General features: G+C 38.5%; 1 protein-coding gene across 1 annotated transcript in view; it reads left to right on the top strand.

Moving 5' to 3' along the window:
* The first annotated feature begins 18,781 nt into the window (after positions 1-18,781).
* LOC135215239 (dopamine receptor 2-like) overlaps positions 18,782-26,705 on the top strand; it is a 247,257-nt gene continuing 239,333 nt past the window's right edge. Inside the window, 3 exon segments of the mRNA XM_064249756.1 lie at positions 18,782-20,354; positions 20,357-20,859; positions 20,862-21,331. Of these exon segments, the coding sequence (XP_064105826.1) occupies positions 19,415-20,354; positions 20,357-20,859; positions 20,862-21,331 (1,913 nt within the window). The 5' untranslated portion in view covers positions 18,782-19,414.

The following is a 26,705-nucleotide window of genomic DNA, read 5'->3' as shown; positions in this document are numbered from 1 at the left end:
ATACACGTGTGTGTGTATGCGTGTTAGAGGCAATAATTTTGTTATCTTACGTAAGGACCTGTTGGATTCAGAAAAATAGATATCGTAGTTCCTGAGCTGTTATTGTTTTGTTGTGCAAATAGGTTTATTATTATTATTATTATTTTATTATTATTATTATTATTATTATTATTATTATTATTATTATTATTATTATTATTATTATTATTATTATTATTATTATTATTTTTATTATTATTATTATTTAGTAATTTGGTTACAATTTAACTTACTAAACTGAATGGTATTAATATGATTACTCCGGTGCCACTAAGCAAGTTGTTCTTGTATGAACTGTATAAAACGAACTAAAGAAAAGAATGATGCCAAATAGTTAACTACTGAAAAAAGACAAACTTTGGCCCCCATAAAAATAAAAATAAAAAACTTTAGTGGTAAAACTAATGAAAAAGTCTACTCAGTTTTCATCAGTAATGAAAACCCTTGTTGCCAAGTAGTGTGTGTGTGTGTGTGTGTGTGTGTGTGTGTGTGTGTGTGAATATTCTGGGTAATGTGGGACTGTGAATTCGTGATACCTCGGCGTAAAATAATTTTTGAAGTTCGACGTGAAAACTAACTAGATTTTGATAAAGAATTCTAGGACATTAAAGAAAGTTGCGTTCAGAAAAGAGTTTAGGGAGATACTCTATTCACATGATCCTTTTGCCTGCTCTAGAAAATGAGATTCTTTGGCGTATCACGAATTTCCTGTTAACTTTAATAAAAAAAATATAAATGTATCACGATGATCTATGTTTCACTTCAGATAAATAATAATTCCCTCTACATTAATGCTCGCCTTCGCGAGCGAAAGACTGAAAATAAAATAACAGTGAAAAATCACTAAATAGACGGAAATGGGAATTGAAAGAAAGAAGCAAAAAGAAGCAATAAAAAAAGTGAAAAATGACTAAATAGACGGAGATGGGAATTGAAAGAAAGAAGAAAAATAAAGACGCAGGGAAAAAATCACGCGACTGGAAAGTGCGTGGAGCGAAAGAAAAAAATGAATATAATCAAAACAAAGGAAACGTGAATGGAAACGCAACAAAAGAAACGCAGACGACGACGGGATCGGAACGAGAATATGAAGGAGAAATTGCGACAATGGAATCAAATACGGGATCGGAACGAATATATGAAGGAGACAATGAAATCAAATAAATGAACCAAAAGCCGATCAGACAAAGGGGTGGAGGGTTTTTTCCAACCCTCGTGTCCTCCTCCTTCGGTCGCGTTAATCTTTCATTGTGGCCAATTCTTAATCTCCAGTCTCCCTACGTCCGTGGAAATATGATCTTAGAAGATATTTAATCTTCCTCGATAAATGGATTAAGACGCCTCCGAGACTTTCGTAAAACGTTGCAGAGCTCTTATTAATAATTGTCATTTTTTTACATTTGTTTTATATATAATAATAATAATAATAATAATAATAATAATAATAATAATATAATAATAATCAATAATGTATTTTGTTGGCTTGTACCCTTGCTCTGACAGTACTGCTATAATAGATTCACATCACCCGCGAATCTGATGTCTAGGCCAGTCCACTACGACGCTAATGATTGGCTGTTGATAAGCCAATCACAGGGCTGGAAACTCTCAGTCTCTGTCAGGAGTTTACAGAGGCAGGATATATGTTCCACCTCTCCTGAGGGATACTTTTGAAAGACGTATACCTCTCATGAGAGGTGGAACATACATCCTGCCTACGTGAACTCTCGAGAGAGACTGAGAGTTGCCAGGCCTATGATGGGCTTATCAACAGCCAATCAGTCGCGTCGTAAGGGACTGACCTAGACTTCAGATGCACGGTAGATGTGAATCTATTATAGCACCAAACACTTTCGGTTTGCTGTAAGATTTGAAGCATTTGTATTTTATTGTAATAATAATAATAGTAATAATAAAATAACTATTATTAATTATTATTATTATTATTATTATTATTTTTTATATTTTTATTATTATTATTATTATTATTTTTTTTTTTTTTTTTTTTTTTTTTTTTTTTTTTTTTTTTTTTTTTTTTTTTTTTTTTTTTTTTTTTTTTTTTTTTTTTTTTTTTTTGGCTCTATCACAGTCCTCCAATTCGACTGGGTGGTATTTATAGTGTAAGGGTTCCGGTTGCATCCTGCCTCCTTAGGAGTCCATCACTTTTCTTACTATGTGCCGCCGTTTCTAGGATCACACTCTTCTGCATGAGTCCCGGAGCTACTTCAGCCTCTAGTTTTTCCAGATTCCTTTTCAGGGATCTTGGGATCGTGCCTAGTGCTCCTATGATTATGGGTACGATTTCCACTGGCACTATCCCATATCCTTCTTATTTCTATTTTCAGATCTTGATACTTATCCATTTTTTCCCTCTCTTTCTCTTCAACTCTGGTGTCCCATGGTATTGCGACATCAATGAGTGATACTTTCTTCTTGACTTTGTCAATCAACGTCACGTCTGGTCTGTTTGCACGTATCACCCTATCCGTTCTGATACCATAGTCCGAGAGGATCTTTGCCTGATCGTTTTCTATCACTCCCTCAGGTTGGTGCTCGTACCACTTATTACTGCAAGGTAGCTGATGTTTCTTGCACAGGCTCCAGTGGAGGGCTTTTGCCACTGAATCATGCTCTTTTTGTACTGGTTCTGTGCAAGTGCCGGGCATTCACTTGCTATGTGGTTTATGGTTTCATTTTTCGTATTGCACTTCCTACATATGGGAGAGATGTTATTTTTCCGTCTATCATACTTTGAACATAATCTGGTTCTTAGGGCCTGATCTTGTGCCGCTGTTATCATTCCTTCAGTTTCCTTCTTTAGCTCTCCCCTCTGTAGCCATTGCCAATTGTCATCGCTGGCTAGTTCTTTAGTCTGTCTCATGTATTGTCCGTGCATTGGTTTGTTGTGCCAGTCCTCTGTTCTTTCTGTCTTTCTCCTTGTCTCTGTTTAATATTTCTGGGTCTTCGTCTACTTTTATTAGTCCTTCTTCCCATGCACTCTTTAGCCACTCGTCTTCACTGGTTTTCAGATATTGCCCCAGTGCTCTGTTTTCGATGTTGACGCAGTCCTCTATACTTAGTAGTCCTCTCCCTCCTTCCTTTCGTGTTATGTATAGTCTGTCCGTATTTGCTCTTGGGTGTAGTGCTTTGTGTATTGTCATTTGTTTCCTGGTTTTCTGATCTATGCTGCGGAGTTCTGCCTTCGTCCATTCCACTATTCCTGCGCTGTATCTGATTACTGGCACTGCCCATGTGTTTATGGCTTTTATCATATTTCCGGCGTTGAGTTTTGACTTGAGTATCGCCTTGAGTCTCTGCATATATTCTTTCCTGATCGTGTCCTTCATCTCTTGGTGTTTTATATCTACTCCTTCCATTATTCCCAGGTATTTGTATCCTGTCTCATCTATGTGTTTGATGTTGCTCCCATCTGGTAGCTTTATCCCTTCAGTTCTCGTTACTTTGCCTTTTTGTATGTTGACTAAGGCGCATTTTTCTATTCCAAACTCCATCCTGATGTCTCCAGATACAATCCTTACAGTCTGGATTAGGGTATCTATTTCCTTGATGCTCTTACCATACAGCTTGATGTCGTCCATGAACATAGATGGTTGATTTTGTTGCCTCTTTTCTTGAGTTGGTACCCGGCATCCATCTTCTGTAGTATACTTTTGTCACGGGAATCATGGCTACTACGAAGAGTAGTGGGGACAGTGAGTCGCCCTGGAAGATCCCTCTCCTGATATTAACCTCTGCTAGTCTTTTTCCAGAGCTTGTAAGTATGTATTCCAGTTGCGCATTGTATTTTTGAGGAAGCTGATGGTATTTTCCTCTGCCCCATATATTTTCAGGCATTCTATTAGCCAGTGTGTGGTATCATGTCGAAGGCTTTCTTATAGTCTATCCATGCCATGCTTAGGTTGGTTTTCCTTCTCCTACTGTTCTTCATTACCATTTTGTCTATCAGGAGCTGGTCTTTTGTGCCCCTACACTTCCTTCTGCAAGCCTTTTCTGTTGGTGGGGGATGGTGTTTGTCTCCTCTAGGTAGTTGTATAGCCTTTCACTGATGATACCTGTTAGTAACTTCCACATTCTTGGTAGGCAAGTGATAGGCCTGTAGTTACTGGCTATATTTCCCTTACTCTTTGTCTTTTTGTACTAGATAAGGATGTTCTTCCTGTGGTCATCCATTTGGGTGCTTGGTGATTTGAGATACAATGCTGGAGTTGTTCTGCTATTCGTGGGTGTAGGGCCTTGAGTTTTTGAGCCAGTATCCATGGACTTCATCGGGACCTGGGGCTTTCCAGTTTGGCGCATTTTTCTTTAGTTGGTGTCTGACTGTGTCTGTCGTGATGTCTGTGAATCTTTGTTTTATTCTCCCTGTTTCTTCTTCCTTGACTTCCTGGAGCCATGTTGCATGTTTGTTGTGTGATACCGATTGCTCCATATGTTTCCATATTATTATTATTATTATTATTATTATTATTATTATTATTATTATTTAGGAACTTTTTCTCAATTAAAAATCCAATGAACACATAAAGGACACACAAAACAAAACAAGGCAGCAAATTCATCTTACAAATTTCGAAAATAAGACCTTTAATTTAGTTTTCGTTCTCAGTTTTTTTCTCTTGGTAAAATATATTTATTATCGTTATTTCAAAATAACTTTGGCTCAGCACACGAATGTTGAGAATGATGACTTATGTCCATGAAGTTTTTTGGCTAAATCTTCTAAATTAGTTGTTCGTTTTTTTTTTCTCTCTGCTTTTCATAAGCTATTGTTTTTCCAGCCGGGTGGGCTCAGAGAAGACAGCCGGAAGGCGTCCCCTGTCTTAGTTTGTTTTAAGGAGGTAGCGTCTCATGATATATATAATATATATATATATACTATATATATATATATATATATATATATATCTATATATATATATATATATATATATATATATATATTATATATATCTAAATCAGTAGTATGAAATAAAGTCAGTGAAGTATAAACCACATTAGGTACTTGAAATTATCGCAGGCCGGAAGCCGTGATATTATTTTTTTCAGTTTGTGACTGATATGAACACTCAGTAACTTTTACAATTGTAAAATGAAAGTCTTATCTATTGTTTAGCGCCTGTTAAGAAGTGGTCGTTAGGCTAACGCTCAAATTATGCCATATGGTGTGTGTTTTTGTTTTTTTTCACACCGATATGAAATACGAGAAAAACTTTCTTGGTCTGTGACATCATAAAATTAAGATTGGCATGGATGATAAGACTCGAGATTCTGTCGAGCCCGTTGTTTTGTACACACAAACACACACACATGCGCGCGCGTTCACACACACACACACACACGCGCGCGCGCGCGCGCGTTCGTTTCATCAACTCCTAGGCGGCAGACGTCAGCTATGTCTTCCAATCTTGTAAGTTTCATGGCCAAAGGCCCATGGTCTTTTTCGTTTCTTACCCCAAAACCAAGAACAGTGAAATAAAACTGCAGTTAACTTCAGTCAACTACGTTTTGGTTCTTAGAATTTTCGACCCGTTATCGACTTCATTGGTCATTCCATAAAGGCGGGAGGATTTCTAAATCCTAACGCCATTCCAAATAGTCTTCGACATTCCACACTTGAACGATGAATATACAATATGCAAATACTGTGCTTTAGCGGCTTCTGGAATCTGATGCTTTGGCTGTCTTCGTGAATGCCAGATATTCACCAGAGTGAGTGTTAATACGGATGAGCAGGAGAGAGGCTACGCAACTGAATACTGATTGAAATATTCACGTATGTTTTATTGGAGGAATTTTTTTGTTTGTTGTACGGAAGATTTGCAGTGATTTTCATGCTTAAGAGAGGGACACCTATTCATAATACGAACAACTCACTATCTTACTGATAGAATCTGGATAACCCTGATCTTAAATAAATAGTCATCCCATTATTTCATATACAAGGAGCTTAAGTCTTTTCAAACACCAGTGATTCATATTTTCACAATTATCATAAATGACATTCAGACTATCAAACATAACCTACTAAAATCATCTCTTTACTTATTAATAATGATAGGAATCAGATTAAAATAGTTAATAGTACATTCGAAGTCTCATGTGGTATTAAAGATGATTTACATTTCTACATCCCAGTTCAACTTCACCTAAATACTTCCCCAATTTACAGGCCTCAGCCAGAACTTGTTAAGAATATATTCTTCAAGATGTCGGGGTACCGGTTAAACCCTAATGTACAGTTCAAACATTATCCCAAAGACGTGAGCTTAACCAAAATGTCGTGGAAGTCTCCTTCACTCATACTTTATTCTGGCGTAATTTATTTTTAAACCGACCTTCATTCCATTAATTATGACTCAGGCACAACTTAGCACTGCTTGTTTTCAACGCATTTCTTGCTCTCTGTCTTGCAGAGGAAACCTTAATTAAGGTCTATTTATGGCCCTTTGCCGAGAGGGAAACAAAGGCGGTGACGCAATTTCGTGCAGAAACCCGCGAGACTTTTGGGCTCAAGGTTTTTTGTAGTTATAATTTGAGAGTTATTATCTTTTGATGTGGGGAATTTAGTGTCTGGGAAGGAGTGATGGAAATGCAGAAATGACTTTAAATAATTGGGAGTTCTGTGATAATATTCCAATTACAGATTTAAGTGGATATATATACATGTACTTCACATCATAGGACGGTATGAAGGTACATGTCATGGAGGCATGCTCGTTGCATAAGTTCATATTATAAAGGGTTTATCTATCGTGTGGTAAAATATCCGTTTACCACCTTTTGCGTTAGAGCGAAATGATATTCTAATTAAGATATACTCGTGTTCATAGAATCCTCAAAAGGGAGAACATGGAGTCTGGTTTTTACCAATTCTACCTTGGAGGAAATCATTCTCTCTCTCTCTCTCTCTCTCTCTCTCTCTCTCTCTCCTCTCTCTCTCATCTCATCTCAAAGAAGCTTTCCCAGGCAAAACGCACAGCGTATGTACATAAGGGAACGCATATAAAAAGCCAAAGTTCAGGAGGTTTATATACTTGCTGTATTTAAATTATTATGTTGAGGATGGGAGGAAGTTAATTATCTCACAGGATATCGTGTATTATATTATAATCATATAGTCAATTAGCATGAGAACCGATGATGGCCATATCCATTGCTGCTTAGAAATGATTTATATAAATACGATACATGACAGGAAACGTAAAGAACTATTCGCATACGTTACATCTCTGTGAATGGAGTTGGACTAATTATTTCATTATAAAACAATTACTTTCTAATAGTACCCGAATGCGATAAGATTATTCCATTTCATGTGCAAGTCTTATGATTAACGAAAGTTGAGTTACATGACAACATGACGGAACTTACAATGGTATAATAATATGATAATGTAGCAAGGAATATTGAATTATTATGCAATGGGTACCAAGACGGAACACATCGGCGCCTGCCTCCCCTTCTATTTGATAAAGAGATCCAGATAAACCTACATTAATGATCCTTGTCTATTCTTAATGGCAATTAATTGAAGCGAGTTAAAATTAAGTTGAAAAATAGTGAGATGAATAGCGATGAGCCTTAATGAATTATATCATAGGTAATCATATATGTGAAGAAATATTTCAAGTCGTTTTCATTGTGTTGGAAAAAAAAAATTGAATTGTATGAAGTAAAATGAGGATATTTAATTCATTTAAAAATCTGACGGACAGTTTTCGCTAATGAAGGTTATTAAAGAATGAATGGCAATCCGGCGAATTTATTAAAATATAAAAAAATAGGTAAACGGTGCAAGTCCGCCATTATTAAGGCAAAAGGGGATGAATTTAATCATCCGAGAGATAAAGTGAAAAGGGAAATTCAATCCATCACCTGCTAATCGAATCATAAGAGAGAGGGGTGATCGCATCGGTCCTGTAATCAAAGACAATAGGAAATTAATCCGATCGTTCAATCATCTTTCCTTCGTACAAAATCTGATGCGACTTGCAAACATTTCGTAATATCGCAACTAAAACATTTTTCTGTAGATTCGGGGAAAAGGGTTAAGTTAATCACGAACAGTATTTGAGGGAGGGTTGGTGGTTATGTTACAATATTTTTTCCTCTTATTGTTACAGGCTGGGCTTAATAATGGTATTTATTGCTATAAAAACAGCACGGGTATTACTTTTATTATCAAGGAATAATTGGCTCTGGTAAAAAAAAACAACAGTTAACGTTTCTGGATTCTAAATACATAAGGTTACTGATCTCTCAAGTATTTTGAACCTTCTATCATTTCTATTAAATTCAGCTGCTGGATAGGTTTTCGTAAATCATGTTACTTAGATTACATGATCTTGTTTTAGTTTTCTGTAAAAGATAGCTATTGAGATGAATATTTTCTGTCCGCCCTCAGATCTTAAAATATACAGAGGCTAGAGGGCTGCAGATTGGTACGTTGACCATACACCATCCAATCATCAAATGTACCAAATTGCAGCCCTCTGTCCTCAGTAGTTTTTTATGTTATATCAGGTTAAGGTTGGCCAGGTTTGTGCGTCTGGCACGCCTACAGGTGGTAATAGCACAGGGCACCAGCTGGCCGTGGCTGAAAGCTTCATGGGCCACGGCTAAGAGCTTCATATAGCATTATGCGCTGTACTGAATACTCATATGAGATAACCTTTCAAGGGTGTAGGTATTTTTGTTTATCATTTTCACGATTTATCTTGCAATGGCTCCATATGTTGATCCGTTTTTTTTTTTTTTTTTGCACAATATTTTCTTATGAAATTTTGCGTTTATGAAAAATAGAAAACAGAAGTCTTGTTTGTGGATCGATAATCAATATATCAATAATTTGTCGAATCAGGTAGGTTGCTCGTTTCGAAAACCCTTTCAAAATATTTGACTACACTCGGTTTTAAGCTGTGTTAAAGAACTATTTGGATGGATGTCTGAAGATATATTAGGTTATATTAACCATTCTAAAATAATCATGATTAAATTCATAACAGCTTTTTTGCCACATTAACTGATGAAAAATGGAAGACATTTTTTACATAAGAATATGCAAGTAGACATAGAGATCAAATCTTTATTCTCTCGTCTCTGGCTCCCCCTCTCACTCTCTCTCTCCTCCCAATCCTCTCTCTCTCTCTCTCTCTACCTCCTCTCTCATCTCTCTCTCTACTCTCTCATCAATCGCCATAATGGTACATATGATGATGAAGTATATTATTTAGTAAAATCATTAGCTGTTAGCAAAACTGGAAATGTTGAACCATTTTACCGATAGATTTGCTTGCAAAGTTAAAGGGACGTTATGATTTTGTCTGACTCTGTATCTGTGCTTGTTCACGAAATCACTCGGAAAGGCGTGATTTTTCACAACCACATTGATTAGGTGAACCTCAAGTGTAGATAATAATATAATAATATAATAATAATAATAATAATTAATATATGACTGCTGCTTCAGTACTATTAATCTTGTAGAGAGTCTTCTCTTTCTTTCTGATGACGGCTTTCTCGTTGTTGCTTAGACTGGCGAGCAACGCACCAAAGGGCATGGTAAAATTCGGTTGAGTCATTTGGATTATTATTGCTTATACAATTCTCTCTCTCTCTCTCTCTCTCTCTCTCTCTCTCTCTCCAACGCGACGTTTCTTCCTGATCCACAGGACATTATCAAGCGATGACTGCTGAGGGACTGAATTCCAGTGGTTGTTTTGTTGCTTTTGATTAAGCTGACCTTGTGTCAGCACGGGCTTCTTGGCTCACAAGCACACCCCGTAACTTTCCAGTGGGTCGAGTCCTTCTTATTATTTATCGTGATGTTTGCGGGCTCTCCGAGGTACGGTCCAGAGCAACCTCCCTCCGGCAGGTCGGGTTTGGTTTCATTGGTTTCCTGGGAAGGTGACTCATACGGCGGGCGTGTTTACGAGTCTTGCAGACCTTCTCAGGGGGGGGGGGGGGTGGGGGGGGGGGGGTATCATCGGATCATCGGGAGCCTCTTGATTGACTTCTACCTGAGTGACGTCACCCCTGGTATTATTCTCATATCCAGTGTTTGTTTCATGCGCTCTGGTACTTTCGTTGGGGGGGAAGGGTGTGGTCCTCCTCGCACACGTCGGTATCAGGAACGCTTCTTGGGTGGTATTAAGGGGAAGTTTTTGTTCGAGGATAAGCAGGGCTTCTAGGAGACGCAGATGTCGTGGGTCAGGGGCTCTCCCAATGATCTTGATATTCCTGACGATGTCGCCTCTCGTGATATCTTTCTGGTGTACTGCAAAGGCGTGCTGCCTAATGGCGCCCTCCTGGGCGTGGCAGGAGATCCTTTTAGACAGGCGCATCGTCGTCATGCCGATGTAAATCCCAGGGCATCCTTGGGCGGGGCATACGTATCGGTAGACAACGTTGGACTGCTTTAGGGGGTCTCCTACAGGCGGGGAGGGGTTGTTCTTCATCAGGAGGTCCTTCGTACGCCGATTCTTGTAGTAAATAATGAGGGACATTCTTCCCTTCCTCCGTGGGGCGGACGTGTTCCTCTGTTATTTTCTTCATGGGTGCTTCGTCCTCCTTGTATTGGCGGTGCATGAAGGCTTTATAGAAAAGTTTGATATCCTCCGGGGGTAGAATGTTCATTCTCTCTTCCTCCGTCATGTACCACTTGTCAAGGGCGGCTCGTGTTTCTCGGTTTACGAGTTTAATCGAGTACCCATTGTTAATTAGCATCTGGGATGCTCGGTCGAGTTTGAGGTGTGTGTCCTGCCACGTCGAACAGTGGGAGAGGGCCCTCCTGACGAAGGCCCTGGCAGTGGTGGTCTTGAACCGCGCAGGACACTCGCTATCTCCATTTAGACAAAGTCCAAGGGTCGTAGCTTTGGTGTAAACTGTATTCACCAACTTCTGATTCGTCTTCGTGACAAGGACGTCCAGGAAGGGGAGCCGATCGTTGCTGCTGTACTCGACGGTGAAGTTGAGTGCGCTGTGCTGCAGGAACTGCTGCCGAAGGGCTTCTACCTCATCCTCGGAGTCGGCTTGCACGTAGATGTCATCGATATAGCGTCCATATGTGCGGGGACATCTATGTTGCGAGAAGACCCTTTCTTCCACTTCACCCATGTAGAAGTTAGCGAAGAGGACTCCCAAGGGGGACCCCATCGCTACGCCGTCCTTGTGTCGGTACATCTGTCCTCGGTGGGTGGTGAAAGATATCCAGCAGAGTTCTTAAAGAGTCTTCTGGAATGTTAGGGGGTCTCATATCGGGATTCCTATATACCCGCTCCATGATGATCCCTATCGTCCCAGTCGACGAGACGATAGGGATCATCAAGATTAATAGTGCTGAAGCAGCAGTCATTTTTAACAAAACATGCCTACGAGAGGGTCTCCTTCCGAAATAATAATAATGATAATAATAATAATACAGTGTTTTTTTTCAAATAATGGATATTCCAACCGCGTTTATTTTGTATAGAAGTTTCTCTATTCTTCTTATTACTGAATTTTCTTCTGTACTCAGTTTGGCTATTAAAATGCCAAATGGGGGTTTCATATAAAAAAAACGTGGTATTTGTCAAACTGAATATATTATACAAAAAGCAGTTCAAATTCGATCTTAAGGCCAATCAACAGAAGATACTAAATGGCTCATTCTGGATTCTCTTGCTCAGGGGCGTCTCTCTCTCTCTCTCTCTCTCTCTCTCTCTCTCTCTCTCTCTCTCTCTCTCTTCTTCTTCTTCTTCTTCTTCTTCTTCTTCTTCTTCTTCTTCTTGCAACGTTTCTTCCTTAAACTAAATGAAGGTCTTCTTCCAACAAATAATAATAATAATAATAATAATAATAATAATAATGATAAGCTTTCGTTCTCAGCGCTTCATTTATTGATGTTCCCGTAAACAAATTCTGTTTCCTGAAAATTAAAAAACAGCCATGAAAATATGAATACCAAAAATAGCCGAGGCTATTCCCCTTTTGCACAGTAACTTAATACAAATATGACTGATATGAAGAAACTAGTTTGGTCGCCAGGTATTTCAGTCTGAATTACTGAATACTGAAATCACCCTTTGATGGTGCTTGTGCCCCGCGTTCTCTTGTGACATTTTCAATCCTGTGACGGCGTTAGTCTTAATTGAAAGCAATATCCATCGGCTAGCCCTCCAAGCCTTTGCTTGCAAGTGACTTGGTTATTTCATCTATCGAGTGCCGGCAAAAGCCAGAGATCAGAATGATTAATAATAATAATAATAATAATAATAATAATAATAATAATAATAATAATCCTTTTTTTCCGCAATATTAACTTGTGGTATGCGTTGAAGGGGTGAGCGATCAATTCATGGTTGGGCTAAAGGCTTTCTTGGACTATTTATGATTGCATGATGAATTATGAATACGTTTTAGACTTTATACAGTGCCGTGATACCATGGAGAATCGCCGTCCAAAACAGAGAGAGAGAGAGAGAGAGAGAGAGAGAGAGAGAGAGAGAGAGAGAGATAGAAATTAATAACCAGCAGTCTTGTTGCTTTCCATACTTCAGGATAGTAAATTTCATAACCATTATCAGAATAAGATTTCATATAAGAGTAAACTTAAGCTAAACACAAATTACCTTTTTTTTATAACAATTACTCATAACACGTTGGTTGAACGCGCTCAAAAACAGGCAAACATACACACACAAACACGAGGAAATCCAGCGCGTGTAAACTTCCTTCTCATCGTTTCTGCTTTTTAGCAGTAAGGTTCTTAGCCCTTCGCTCATTCCCAAACTCATGTCATGAGGCTTTTGTGTCGATGACGTTTAAAAATTCCATAGTAGTCACTCATCCAAGTAACTGACCAGGTTGGTTTTTTGCTTATTGATTTGTGATCACAAGGTGACTTGCTTGAGAGCGCCTCAGTGGCTTGGTTGGTTTGGTCTTGGCCTGCCACTACAGTGGCCGCGAGTTCAATTCTCGGGCACTCCAGTGAGGGGTTAGAGATGCGTATTTCTGGTGATAGAAATTCACTCTCGACGTGGTTCGGAAGTCACGTAAGGCCGTTGGTCCCGTTGCTGAATAACCATTGGTTCCATGCAACGTAAAAACACCAGACAAACAAACAAACAACACTTGCTTGAATTTGATTGCATCATGAGGAATTCTGTTCAGCGTCCTCTATTTTCCCGGCTTTATGTCGGCTTAGAATTAGTGACAAGATGATGATAGATAAAAATCATGATACTAATTATCCAGCGACAGTGGAATATGCACTCGCGGAAAGACAGTAGATGGATAATTAAATAGAAAATCAGTCTCTAAGAAAATGCGGATTGGTATTTGGCTCCACGTCCTTCTCAAAGATCTAAACTGTACACTTTTATGGTCACTAGCCCTCCTGCCGTAATGCTTAACTAAAAACCAGTTGTAATTCTGAGGTAATATGTCACTACATAAAGAAAAATGAAGCCTAAATCCGGATTGTGACCTGGATCCACCTCAGAACTAATCATCATTTCCTTGGTCCGTAATCTTGACGATAACCAGCGCACACACACACACACACACACACACACACACACACATATGAGACCATAAAAGGTAACAGTAAAAGAGTGACCCGGGGTATACTATATGTGAGGGTGTCGGAGTGGTGGCAATTAGCCTTTTTAGAGTGTCTGAACCGGATTCGAGGTTTTTAGCTGTAAAGAAAATATTTATATAATGGCGTACACAGGAATACACACACACACACACACACAATATTGTAGTTAAGGAAGTTGACCTTTAGAGCGAAAATGAGAAGCTGTTTTAGAGTTATGAATAGACAAAAAAAAATTTATTATCAAATTTTTTATTATCTTATTCGCAAGACTGACTGACATCTGGGCCAAACGAAAGGTCATGGTTTACGATCTCCTGATAAAAGTGAAGAATTAATTTAAAAGAGGTATTGATATAATGGAATAGTCACGTGGAGATCTGCATTTGTACCCCAAAAAATGAAAACCCAGATATTTTGTTGAAGCGGTAGGGGGAGTCATTAAATGGGAATTAAGTTACGTCATCACATTTTTTTGCCGTAATGATAATGTGCATTTAATCCTTTCAGTTGGGGGATGCGAAACCAGAGGTCCACATAAGTCCTCTTTGGAGAAAAGCCAGCAGCGATAGAAAAGTATCATTTGACTAAACCAACTAAATTTTAAAGTGGAATGACTGATTAATATTGAGTCATACGTCACGGACTTCGAATACCTAATTATGCATGTTAGGTAATTCTGCACCAGGTGTCAAATAAATGAAATAATGTAACTTTCCAGAGTCTACAGATAATGAATAGACGCAGATAGTTTATGCCGTACAGTCCAAGGAAATGGTCACAGAACAGACCATAGCCGAGGCAAATAATGTTGATAAAACAGGCCCTACGTAGGAGAGTAGTGCCGTCAGTGGACCTCGTGCGTTGCACTGTAGACATTACTTAAGGTTCTTTACAGCCTGCCTTCGGCCCCTAGCTGCAACCACTTTCGTGCCTTTTACTGTACCTCCTTTCATATTCTCTTTCTTCCATCTTACTTTTCACCCTCTCCTAACACTTTATTCATAGTGCAACTACTTTGAGGTTTTCCTCCTGTTAAACCTTTCAAACCTTTTCACCCGTCAATTTCCGTTTCAGGGCTGAATGGCATCAGTTGCCCCAGTGCTTGGCATTATGCCTAAAACCTATAAATCAATCAATCAATAAAACACCGGAAAAAAATCTTACGGCTCTCGAAAGACTCACTTTTATGCGAATAAAATATTAATGATACTCCAAATGAATAGACCGAACTATGGATTCCTTCTACGTCAGTAGTCAATCATTGTCGCCCTCCCCCGCCCCCTCCAACCCTTCCCTCACTCCCCATAGCCTCTGTCCACAATGGGAATGGACCAATTCATTTTCGCCGACAAAGACACAGCTGTGGAATTAATGACAAGAGCGAAATTGAGCGGAAAGGGTTTTCAGGGCCTGGCATTAGTGGGTGATACAGTTTCCTGCGGGATGGGAAGTCACGTGATACATGCTGATATTCCTCCTCTTTTTTTTCTTCTTCTTTCATGCCGACATTATATTCCTCTAAACGTTTTTCTTGCTTCCCCGATTTATTCTTTGACGAAATAATGCGCAGTATTTTTTTTATTGTTTGAGAGGAGACAAAATACGTGGTGGAGAGTTCGTTACATTTTATTTTGTCATTTTAAAAAATGTTAGAATATCTTTTTGAATTCTTGCTCGTTATTATGCTGTGAAATTGCAAAATGCATATATAAATAAATTAATTTATTACTAATAAATGTTAAAAGAATATTTTATTTAAGTTATTGGTATTTCAGAAAAGGAATTTTATTATTATTATTATTATTATTATTATTATTATTATTATTATTATTATTATTATTCATTATTATTATTATTATTATTATTATTATTATTATTATTATTATTATTATTAATAAAATTGAAAACCTACGTTGTGTTGTATAATGATAAGCGCCAAGATAAACTCCTTGTAAAAAAATTGTTGCATGACGAATAACTTTAAAGAAAAATACGTAATTTTTTTTCACTTAAAAAATAAGACAATATTATTTAATTTATGCAGCATTTTTTATAATGCTGGTTGCATTTTCCACTGCTAAAGCCTTACACATCAACGTTCTTGTCAAGTACGTTGAACTTTGAACTGTGCTATCACCCTCCTTTTAGGCGAATGTATATATATATATATATATAATATATATATATATATATATATATATATATATATATAGAGAGAGAGAGAGAGAGAGAGAGAGAGAGAGAGAGAGAGAGAGAGAGAGAGAGAGTTAGTATATATATATATATATACTCTCTCTCTCTCTCTCTACTCTCTCTCTCTCTCTCTCTCTCTATATATATATATATAATATATATATATTAGAGAGAGAGAGAGAGAGAGAGAGAGAGAGAGAGAGAGAGAGCGAGAGCGATTGAGAGAGATAGAGAGAGAGAGGAGAGAGAGAGTCTACGGATACTACACTCCAGGTTTAACTACCCACCGGTCTCGTGTTTTCCGAACTTCTTAAGTCTTCATATCACACGCATTCCTAAATAGGACAGCTTTCTCATTACGAATACTTTATTTTAAGCTCTCTCTCTCTCTCTCTCTCTCTCTCTCTCTCTCTCTCTCTCTCTCTCTCTCTCCTTAGACCTCCCTAGAGAATAAGTGTGTCTGTATTCTCGCAAAATCCATTTGTTCTTCATTCATTGTGAAGCGTTCGTTTTGTTCCTGAATTTCTATTTATTTTTATTTATTTATTTCATTTATTTATTTATTTATTTGTTTATTTGCCCTAGCTCGCTCTGCGTCAGTTATTACCTGATATTACGGCGCTTGTTTTGTATTAATTTCAACTAAAACTTTTACAGATAGTGTTCAAGATAAGATATGGGAAGGACCTGTAATTAAGCTTTAAGGAGTGATCTTCATGTTAAAAAAGCGTTATAATGACAGTGGTAGATCTTTCCACAGACCCTACATTCATTTAAACTTTTGCGATTCTCTGATTAAAAATAAATTCGTGTCCCTCTCAGAAACACTCAACCCACGAAGGCAGCCCAGTTTTGGACTGGTTCCTGATTATGCTGCAGCTTTAATGCTTACGTGCTCAGCTTAGTTGATAATGTTCGCAGGGGCCAAGTAAAAAAAGAAAAATAAACGCTAAAGGAGTTACACATGCTATTATATATAAATAATAAAAACTATGCATACAATTAATTTCGCTTGAAACAGCATTGTCGAAATTCTCTGTTGACAATGAATCTTAAATTTTATACTCTTGATTCTTTTTCCGTCAACCAAGGGATGTCTGTGATGGATTTAGTTTAGTTAATCTATTGTCCTCTGGGCACTTTTTCAGTTTTCATTCTTTAAGCGACATAATCACTGACCATGTAGCAAAGACAATCCAATATTCGGATAATTCAATTCTCGTTATTTATTAGTTTGTCCCTGTCTGTAAGTATAGTCATTGCCAGCTTTAACGTATATGCTGGAAAAGATCTGTACGTGGTGTGGCTAGTGTGGTATGCATTGGTAATACTGTACACTAACTCTTTTCGAATATTTTGTATCATTTTTCACCCCTTTCCTTTTTTGGTAAATATAAAATATCATCTAATACAGCTTGAGCTTGATCTTCCTAAAGGAGATATATATATATATATATATATATATATATATATAGATATATATATAATATATATATAGTATATATATATAGTAATAGATATATTCACAAAGATAATGAAATTAATGTACTATGCTTTATGTCTTTCTCACCTCTAGTCATAAAAAAGGTGGCCTTTTTTTTATTGGATAAACAGGAGGGTTAGGGCAAAATTTCTAATAATGGTAATTTCTATTTTCTCGACGTTAGGAAATCCGAAGATCTGTATGGCAACCTTCCACGAGTTTTATTCCAAGATGAAAGTTCTGCCTTCGCCTTTAATCACATTGCCCTAGAGCTACTATTAACTTCATGTTTCTCTTGGGAAACATCTCTACGCCATGTCCCTCTGCCGTGTAACAGAAACCTGTTTTTCTTTTTCCCCATTTGCCGGAATTGTCTGTCGAGTGTTGGACGGTGATGCTCGTAGGGAATGCTGGAATAGAATAGCGTGATGATTTACCTTGAAGTTTGTGATTGTACTGATTTTTCAGCTGGTCATTATGCATTAGTTTTATTTGATTTTTCACCAATATTTGCTCTTGTTCTGGTTTAGATAATATTTTTCCTTTATGTTCTATGTCATCATTCCAATTTGAGATGACTTTTTAGGAGATATTTGCCATTCTCAGTAGTGACGTTTGTACATGATTAATATTCATAATATCATGATTTTATTGTTACATGTTTTTGCGAAGACAAATTTCGTGTAACCTCCCCTCAGGTGAGGCTTACATAAGGTAACTTTTACATCAACTGCCTGAGAGTCCTCTGTAAATAATAGGTGAAACATGCATAATTTAGTCATTGCTTTGATTATAATATGCGTTATATATATATACATACATGTATACACACACACACACACACACACACATATATATATATATATTATTATATATTATATATGTGTATATATTGTATATATGTACATATATATTTGTATATATATATACATGTATATATTATATATATATATATATATATATATAATATACATATATATATATATTAGATAATATATATATATATATATATATATATATATATAGTTAGACAGATTAGTAGTTACTTTCACATAGTGCATAATGTTTTCATCAGAATGTGGGACGTTGACTGTCATTCAGAGCACACTGTAATCACTATTAAGCTAGACAGTTATACTGATTTGTGCGAAGATAAATGTCATATCCTTTCATTAATTATTCATACACAGCTAACGTTCGGGGAAAAAACTGTATTAAAGAATTTCGAATTGCTAATCTTATTCATCTAGATTTTGACATTTCTTGAAATGTTTTCATGATTAAAAAGATCATTTCTATTTATCACTGCGTTACCTGGATGTAAGAATGCTCTTATGTTTAAAGTAATTACTCTTTTCTTAGCAGGTATTTAATCTTGATTGTGAATAGAATTTTGTTACTTTTTTTATCTTAAATATTTTATCACTGCATATGCTAATGTAATTTTTCTCTCTCTTTGCAGGTTGAAAACATCCGAGCAGTTGAAATGGCAAAAGGAAGTCTTCAGAGAGTTTGATAATCAACTTCAGAACAGCTTTTGGGGGAATCATAGAGAAACGAAATCAGAGGCGATACATTGCAACTCTCTTGCATTCCGTAATGACTGCGAACGCTCTTAGTGGGTGACGCCCTGCGATTATGACAGTGTGGAGTGAGATTTATGCCTCCATGAAAATCAAAAGCTCAAAATACAACTTTTAGACAGTGTTCGTTGTTTGCCGTGCTTGTGGCGTTGATTTGTTCATTATGCGTGTCTGTATTTCCCACCAGTTCATAGAAAATTACTGAAGAGGTAAGAAGTGTTCGTCGGCAAAATGAAGAAATATCGTGACCTCCTTCACAGGCGCTGTGCCTCGTCTGCATCCCGAGAAGATTCAGGTGGCCGGAGGTGTAGCTGACTTTTTGCACCTAATTTACCACCTGTAGTCCTCTACCAGTACACTCGCCGTCCTCCTTTCCTCCTTTTCCTTTATTCGCTCTCCTCTTACTCCTCCCCCTCTTACTCCTCCTCCGACAGCTTGCAAACCTTGACTCTCTCTCTCTCTCTCTCTCTCTCTCTCTCTCTCTCTCTCTCTCTCTCTCTCTCTCATTAATAGAAAATGATACCCCGCATCACGAACAACCGCACAGCGAACTGGGGAAAACACGTGCACAGTCTCTTCGGGCTCAAAGTCGCGGACTTCACGCCGGAGAAGTCAGGTGTTAACCTGGATAACAGTCCGTTCATCCTCGATGAGTACCGGCCCCCTGGGGTGGAGGGCGGCGAGGGATGGCCCCCTCCAGCAGTAGCAGGGTCATCAGGAGGAGGGCGGGACTCTTCTTCTTCGGCCACCACGACCACGACCACGCTCTCGCCTTTAACCAGGTGGGGTAATGGACACGCGGCCAGGAAGCACTTGCCAACCCATTACGTCGGAGCGATGGATGCCGACGAAATAGGATACCTGCCCACTTCCTTTCAGGTGGACGACGATGAAGAAGGGGACCACTCAGGGTCGAGCACAGCCACGACCTTACCTGACCTGACCGGGACTTTTGCGCTGCATGACGACGACGACGAGGATAACGCCATCGGCGTCGGCGAGGACTTCTACCACAGAGTGAAAGGGACGGGTGGTGGCCTGGGCGCGAGGTACGGCATCAACTTTGCCATAGATACGTCGGATCGCAGTGACTCCCAGTGGTGGTTCAGGACGTCTGACACCTCAGGACCTTTGCTTCTCGATGCCCATAACAACGCAACTGATTGGGTGAATGAGACTTCCTGGAACTGGGCGTCGGACGCCTCCGCAACGGCCATTAACGAAACGATAGCGTGTTCCAACCTCTCTCACAATGACTCGAGATGCGCGTCGGAAGGAAGCGGCCCTCTGATCATCACTCCGGAGAGCCTCTCCCTCTGCCTCCTCCTCCTCTTCTTCGCCGTGTCGACCATTTTCGGCAACGGCCTCGTCATCGTGGCCGTCGCCCGAGAGCGGTACCTCCACACCGTCACCAACTACTTCATCATGTCCTTGGCCGTGGCCGACTGCCTCGTCGGGCCTTGGTCATGCCCTTCAGTGCTCTCTATGATTCGTTTGATTACTGGCCATTTGGACCTGATTTCTGCGACGTCTGGCGAAGCTTCGACGTCTTGGCTTCGACGGCGTCCATACTGAACCTGTGCGTCATATCACTGGACAGATACTGGGCCATCACTGATCCGTTCACGTACCCGAGTCGAATGTCCCCGAGGAGGGCGTGCATGCTCATCGCCCTGGTGTGGGTATGTTCTGCCCTGATATCATTCCCGGCCATCGCCTGGTGGAGGGCCGTCTCCGACCCCCATCCCCCAGGAAACTGCCCCTTCACGGAAGATCTGTCCTATTTAGTTTTCTCTTCGACGATAAGTTTCTACGGTCCGTTATTCGTGATGGTTTTCACTTACTTCCGCATTTACAGAGCAGCGACAGAGCAGACGAAATCTCTGAAATTGGGGCAGAAGTTGGTGTCGACGATGGGTGACGGCGAGATGGAGTTGACCCTCCGAATCCACAGAGGGGGAGGGGCGGGGGGAGTGGGGGGGCGAGTAGCAACGGAAACGGCATGCCAAGGGCCCACTACCCCGCCGGGAAAACTTGTAGCTATACCCAGGAGAACGGAGGCCTCGGGGACGCCCACGCCCTGAGCTCGCCCTTAGATGACGGCGAGGGGTGCCCGCTGGGCCCTATGCACGAGGGCGCCTCGCCTGACAGCTCAACGAAAATGGTGGCGAGAAACATTAAAAACTTTTCCATATCCCGGAAACTTTGTAAATTTGCCAAAGAGAAGAAGGCTGCCAAGACCCTCGGCATCGTGATGGGGGTCTTCATTGTTTGTTGGCTGCCGTTCTTTGTCACAAACCTCCTGTCTGGTTTGTGCGGGGAGCGATGCATCCGGGAACCTGCGTTGGTCGGGGGCGTCGTCACCTGGCTGGGTTGGATCAACTCGGCAATGAATCCTGTTATATATGCCTGCTGGGCGAAAGATTTTCGAAGGTGAGTGACCGGGTCTTCAGTGTGAACCATTCAGCTTAGGTCATTTTTCCATACAGAGGTATTTTTTAAATCAAGTTATATGAAAGTAAGTGAGAACGAGAGTAGAATTGATAATTAGTAATTGATCTTTGGTAATAAGTATTTTGATTTCAATAAGTTGTTTATATGATTATAGATACTTAGGTCATTTTTCCATACAGTGGCCTTTTTTAAAACAAAGTTATATGAAAGTAAGTGAGGGGAACGAGAGTAGAATTGAGAATTAGTAATTACTCATTGATATTTGGTAATTAGTATTTTGACTTCAATAAATTGCTTGTATGAGTACAGATACTTAGGTTATTTTTCCATACAGTGGCATTTTTTTTATCAAAGTTTATATGAAAGTAAGTAAGAAGAACGTGAGTAGAATTGATAATTAGTAGTTAGTAATTGATATTTGGTAATTAGTATTTTGACTTCAATAAGTTGTATGTGTTAGTCTTGAAACTAACACGTTCGCAGGTAAGCAGTAGGAGTCATATTAATGTTTCATGCTTATTACTCTTCAGCAACGAAATTGTTTAAATATATGTAGTTGGTAAACACAATAACAAGGAAATTTTTCGCTTCACCCCATTTTGAAATTTAAGAAACCGGAATGCAAGATTATATCACTTTCGTAATGACAGCATTTCCGGTTTTAGAATTACATTTATTAAGATTCAATCTCTATCGAAAACAGAATGTAAATTGTCCCCTTTTAGGAAACACTGAACAGCGTTACGAGTATTCAGTCGCTTGTTCCTACAAAGAAAAATCGGCACAATTTTTCAAATATTATTTAATGAAATGCATTTAATTTCTATGTAAAATGAGACCATAGATTACAGTTTCAACAATATACGGTACTTTTAACTAGATTTATTGTTAACATAGACACCATATATATATATATATATATATATATATATATATATATATATATATATATATATATATATTATATATATATATATCTGTATTATTTCAGAAGTGTATGCAATATCGGAATTACTACTTATGATTTTTCATAAATGTTGTTATTCCTATTAATGTTATAACCAATATTCTATAATAATAAAAAGCGAAAATCCAAACAAATCCAACCTCCTCCTCCAAACCTGTGTGTCCATCCTGGGTGGGACGGGGTAGGTAAGGAATCAAGAGGTTAGGGGAGACAGACATGACACATCCACCCTCCTCCTCCAAACCAGTTTGTCCATCCTGGGTGGGACGGGGTAGGTAGGGAATCGGGATGGTATGGGGGAAATGACACACCCACCCTTCTGCAAACCTGTTTGTCCACCCCGGGGTATGGGGATGGGAGGGGCTAGGGGAGACAGGACGGGCAGTGCCGGATTCTAGTGCAGTGTAGCGTGCACCATCAAGCTCGTGATTACAATGATTAATTAGTTCATTACGGTGCATTTAAGGCTTCTGAAGGTATTTTAGCTTTCAAATTACCAAGAGATACAGGAATACACACACACACACACACACACACACACACACACACACATATATATATATATATATATATATATATATATATATATATATGTAAGTCATATCACATTACCGTGATTCATATACATACATCGAGCTACAAATGTCCTTTAATATCTAATTCGCTCTACCTCGGAATTACCTATTTTCATATATGTTTAACCGAAGGGGAAGATTTTAGTCGATAGGTGGCGGTGTGGGTTAAAGCTTCACTGTCGTCCTGGATTTGTAGGTGTCGATGGTTCGCGCCCGTGAGCCGACAAATCTCTTATCAACTAAAAAATTCCCCTTCGATTAAACATATATGAAAATATATTAATTTCCGAGGTACAGCGAATTAGATATTAAAGGACATTTGTAGGTCGATAGTATATATATATATATATATGATAAGAGAATACCACAGGAAAATGACAGACAGAAGTTAAGTGCCAAGCCCTTTCACGTGTTATTCACGCACCTTCGGGGCACAAATGAGACAGTTGAGAATAGGGTTACAACGTAAACAAAAAGAGCAAGAATACCCCGAAGAAATGTGAACAAGCACGTGAAAGCGCTTGGTACTGAACTTTCGTCATTTTTCCTGTGGTATATTCGCTGATATACTGAAGTCACGTGCATCTACTGTGATTTGTGAGCATATATATATATATATATATATAATATATATATATATATATATATATATATATATATATATATGTTTTGGCTGATTCGGCATTTTTTCCTTTGGAAGGTGGGGGGGAGAAAAGATGCCGAATCAGCCAAAACATATAAACTTCTCGGGGGAGCTGAGAGGCAAAATGGAAAGAATATCCAGGTCTCTTATATACAAGTTTTTCCCCACCTTTCTTTATACTCGGTAAATAACTTCAGCCCAATAATAAAATGGCCTTTCAATTTGATAATGGTAATAGCAGATAAAAATAGCTATAACTATAACATTGAAAAGTATTATGCTACAAATGAAGAAAATGAGAAAAGTAGAGAAATAGGTTCTAGAGAAACAAGGTCACCAGTTAATATGGTTTATAGGAACATGACAAAAGCAACCATAAACGTATGAAGCGACTAAGTGGCGTGGTCGGTATGGTCTTGGCATTCCATTGAGGTGTCAGAGATGTGTATTTCTGGTGATAGATGTTCACTCTCGACGTGGTTCGGAAGTCACGTAAAGCCGTTGGTCCCGTTGCTGAATAACCACTGGTTCCATGCAACGTAAAAACACCATACAAACAACCATAAACGTATGAGAAGAAACGTAATGAAAATTCCTTATTAGTCAGTAACTAAGATCAGTCCTCATCCTGCCTTACAAATCTCTGTTTATTATAAACAAAGCACATCATAACCCAACTTTTAATTAACCGCTTGAGAATGAATTAACCTCGAACCTAATTAACTTGGTAAATTTTATATATTAATTGTGGACACGCTCAAGCTTTTGCATAAGTGATGATGTCTTTATAATCTTCTGGATGAAAACAAAATGTATAAGTTGTTTACTGTATTTCAAGTCAATTGCCTACGAGTCCTTTTCAGAGGATCGTAGGGTGTTGAGATGAAAATTATGGATGTATCGAAAATGGGCTTTGGTTAGATTTTATATTTATTCCAGTTCATTCAAGGCAAAAATCATTCGATTTGAAAACGATGAAAATAGAAGGGGAAAGACCGACTTTGTGCCTTCATGAGAACTTCAGTGTAATCTCTAAGTTTTTTTTCTTAAAAGCTTCAGTTACGTCTTCTAGATTTTGAATCCGGGTTGAATATAGCATTTGAAAAAACATCTTCAGAATCATCCACTTTATTGACTCGCACTAGATACCCGCCAGCAATGTGTTATTATTATTTATTATTATTTCAGTAGATGAGACCTATTCACATGAAACGAGCACACAGGGCCCATTGACTTGAAGTTCAAGCTCCCTGAGAATGTTCGTTTCAACCTCCCACCGCAGACCCCACTCTGCAGCAGTCACTGATCATGGTTCATTCCTGTGATAGAGTATTTCACTATACTCACTTAATGCTCCGGCCAACCTCCCTACGAAGCCCTCCCTTTTTTTCTTACTCGGATAGTAAGCCTACAAACTACTTTGTTGTTGTTGTTCTTGTTGGGGGAATAGGAAAGTCCTATGGAAAAGCCTAAAAAGATCTGTAGAAAGGGTGTTTTGCGTTGAGTTAAAGATACAGGAATTTTAGGGTAGGACGTTTATGATTTATCTATTAGAATGGAAATGTAAAACATAAATTATATAGCGTATTTATTTTAATTTTCGTTGGTGACACAGCGCCCTATTTGAGCGTAGATCTTATCACGCGCCCCGCGTAATATGGAGATCGGATCACGATTTATTTATTTATTTATTTATTTATTTGGATAGGAAATTTATGATTTATTTATTAAAATGAAAATGTAAAAAATAAATTATACAGGGTATTTATTTTTATTTTCGTTGGTGAAACAACGCTCAATTTGACTGTAGATCTTAATCACGCACCTTGTGTAAGCTGGAGAACGGATCACGCTTTATTTATTTATTTATTTTTTTTTCTCGAGTGTGCCATGCCTTTGGCCCTTTCCCTGTGGGAGCAACAGGTCGAACGTAACTGCGTCCCGTTTAATTTGTGCGCATATTTTTGTTGGGAAGAGAGAACTAATTTCCACCAAATGCAAATGAAACCCATTACCCCAGCAACGACACTTTACTGGATAATATGAAATGGTTTATCTGTATCTTTTCTTTTTCAAAATATATTTTTTTATTCCATTCATTTTCGTGTTTCATGAAGCCTTTTTTTTTATTGGCCTCTTGACAGATTTTTTTTTTTTATTACATGTGCGATTTAATAGGTACGAAGAGAAGTAAAAATGCATTTAACAACTTAATGTCCATGCTACTGTTCGATGCTTCTGTGCGATGCAGTAACTTGGTCAGAAATGTAAACATGGAATGATTCTTGAATTTTACATTGTGAAATCATAATCATTATAGCGTTAAGATTATTCATTCAGGGCAGGGATAAAAAAATTCTATATTTTTTTTTGTAAGTCTGCCAAGTCTTTTGCAAAACAATGGCTTAACGATATTATTACGTTATTATTAAGAGTTCTGGCAATTTTTTCAATCAGAAATATGAATGAAATATGAATGGTTGAAACGCTGGAGATTTGAATGTTTTCATTTTTTCAGACGAGATTCTACTGAAAAGAAGAATGATTATTATTTAACAAAATGAAATCTTCAACCAAATTTGACGGCTTACCCATTTCTGTCAGCATCTGTCATACCCGAAAACTGGAGTGGGCTAGAATTTACTAAACCCTGTAGTTATTATTCATTCAACTCCCATTCTTATGCTGTTTGTTATCTTCCAACCCCGTAAAGACATTTGATAGAATTGATAGGACGGAGATAGCATCGACAGCAGCATATCCAAATAAAAGAAGGTAATAAAGGAACTGAATTTCCTCACCTTCAATAACACCCCCCCCCCCCCCCACATTCTCCCATGCCCTTCCTTCCCCCTTTCATAAGACGAACCCTACGTAATCACAAAGTCCTCTCGCTATGAAGGAGCCGACTTATCCTTCCAAGGAAATGATCTTTGGTCCGCAGGAGATGCAGACGTTAAGGTCAAGCCTTCCAACTGATTTCCTAAGTCCAGTCTTTTTGGGTATATCTTTCATCCACCGTTATCAGGCCACGTCTTCTCACGGCAGCGTTCCTTGCAGTTTGGTCTTTGGAAACTCTTTATTTCCACACTCACGACACTTATTTGGAGAGAGGATACGCCCCCTTAAATCCTCTTTTTCTCCCCACAACAGGTATTTAAATTTTTG

Source organism: Macrobrachium nipponense, chromosome 5 (assembly GCF_015104395.2).
Source record: "Macrobrachium nipponense isolate FS-2020 chromosome 5, ASM1510439v2, whole genome shotgun sequence".
NCBI classification, from domain to species: Eukaryota; Metazoa; Arthropoda; class Malacostraca; order Decapoda; family Palaemonidae; genus Macrobrachium; species Macrobrachium nipponense.
Note: the sequence above shows the minus strand (reverse complement) of the source record. Positions and strands in the feature narration are given on the sequence as shown.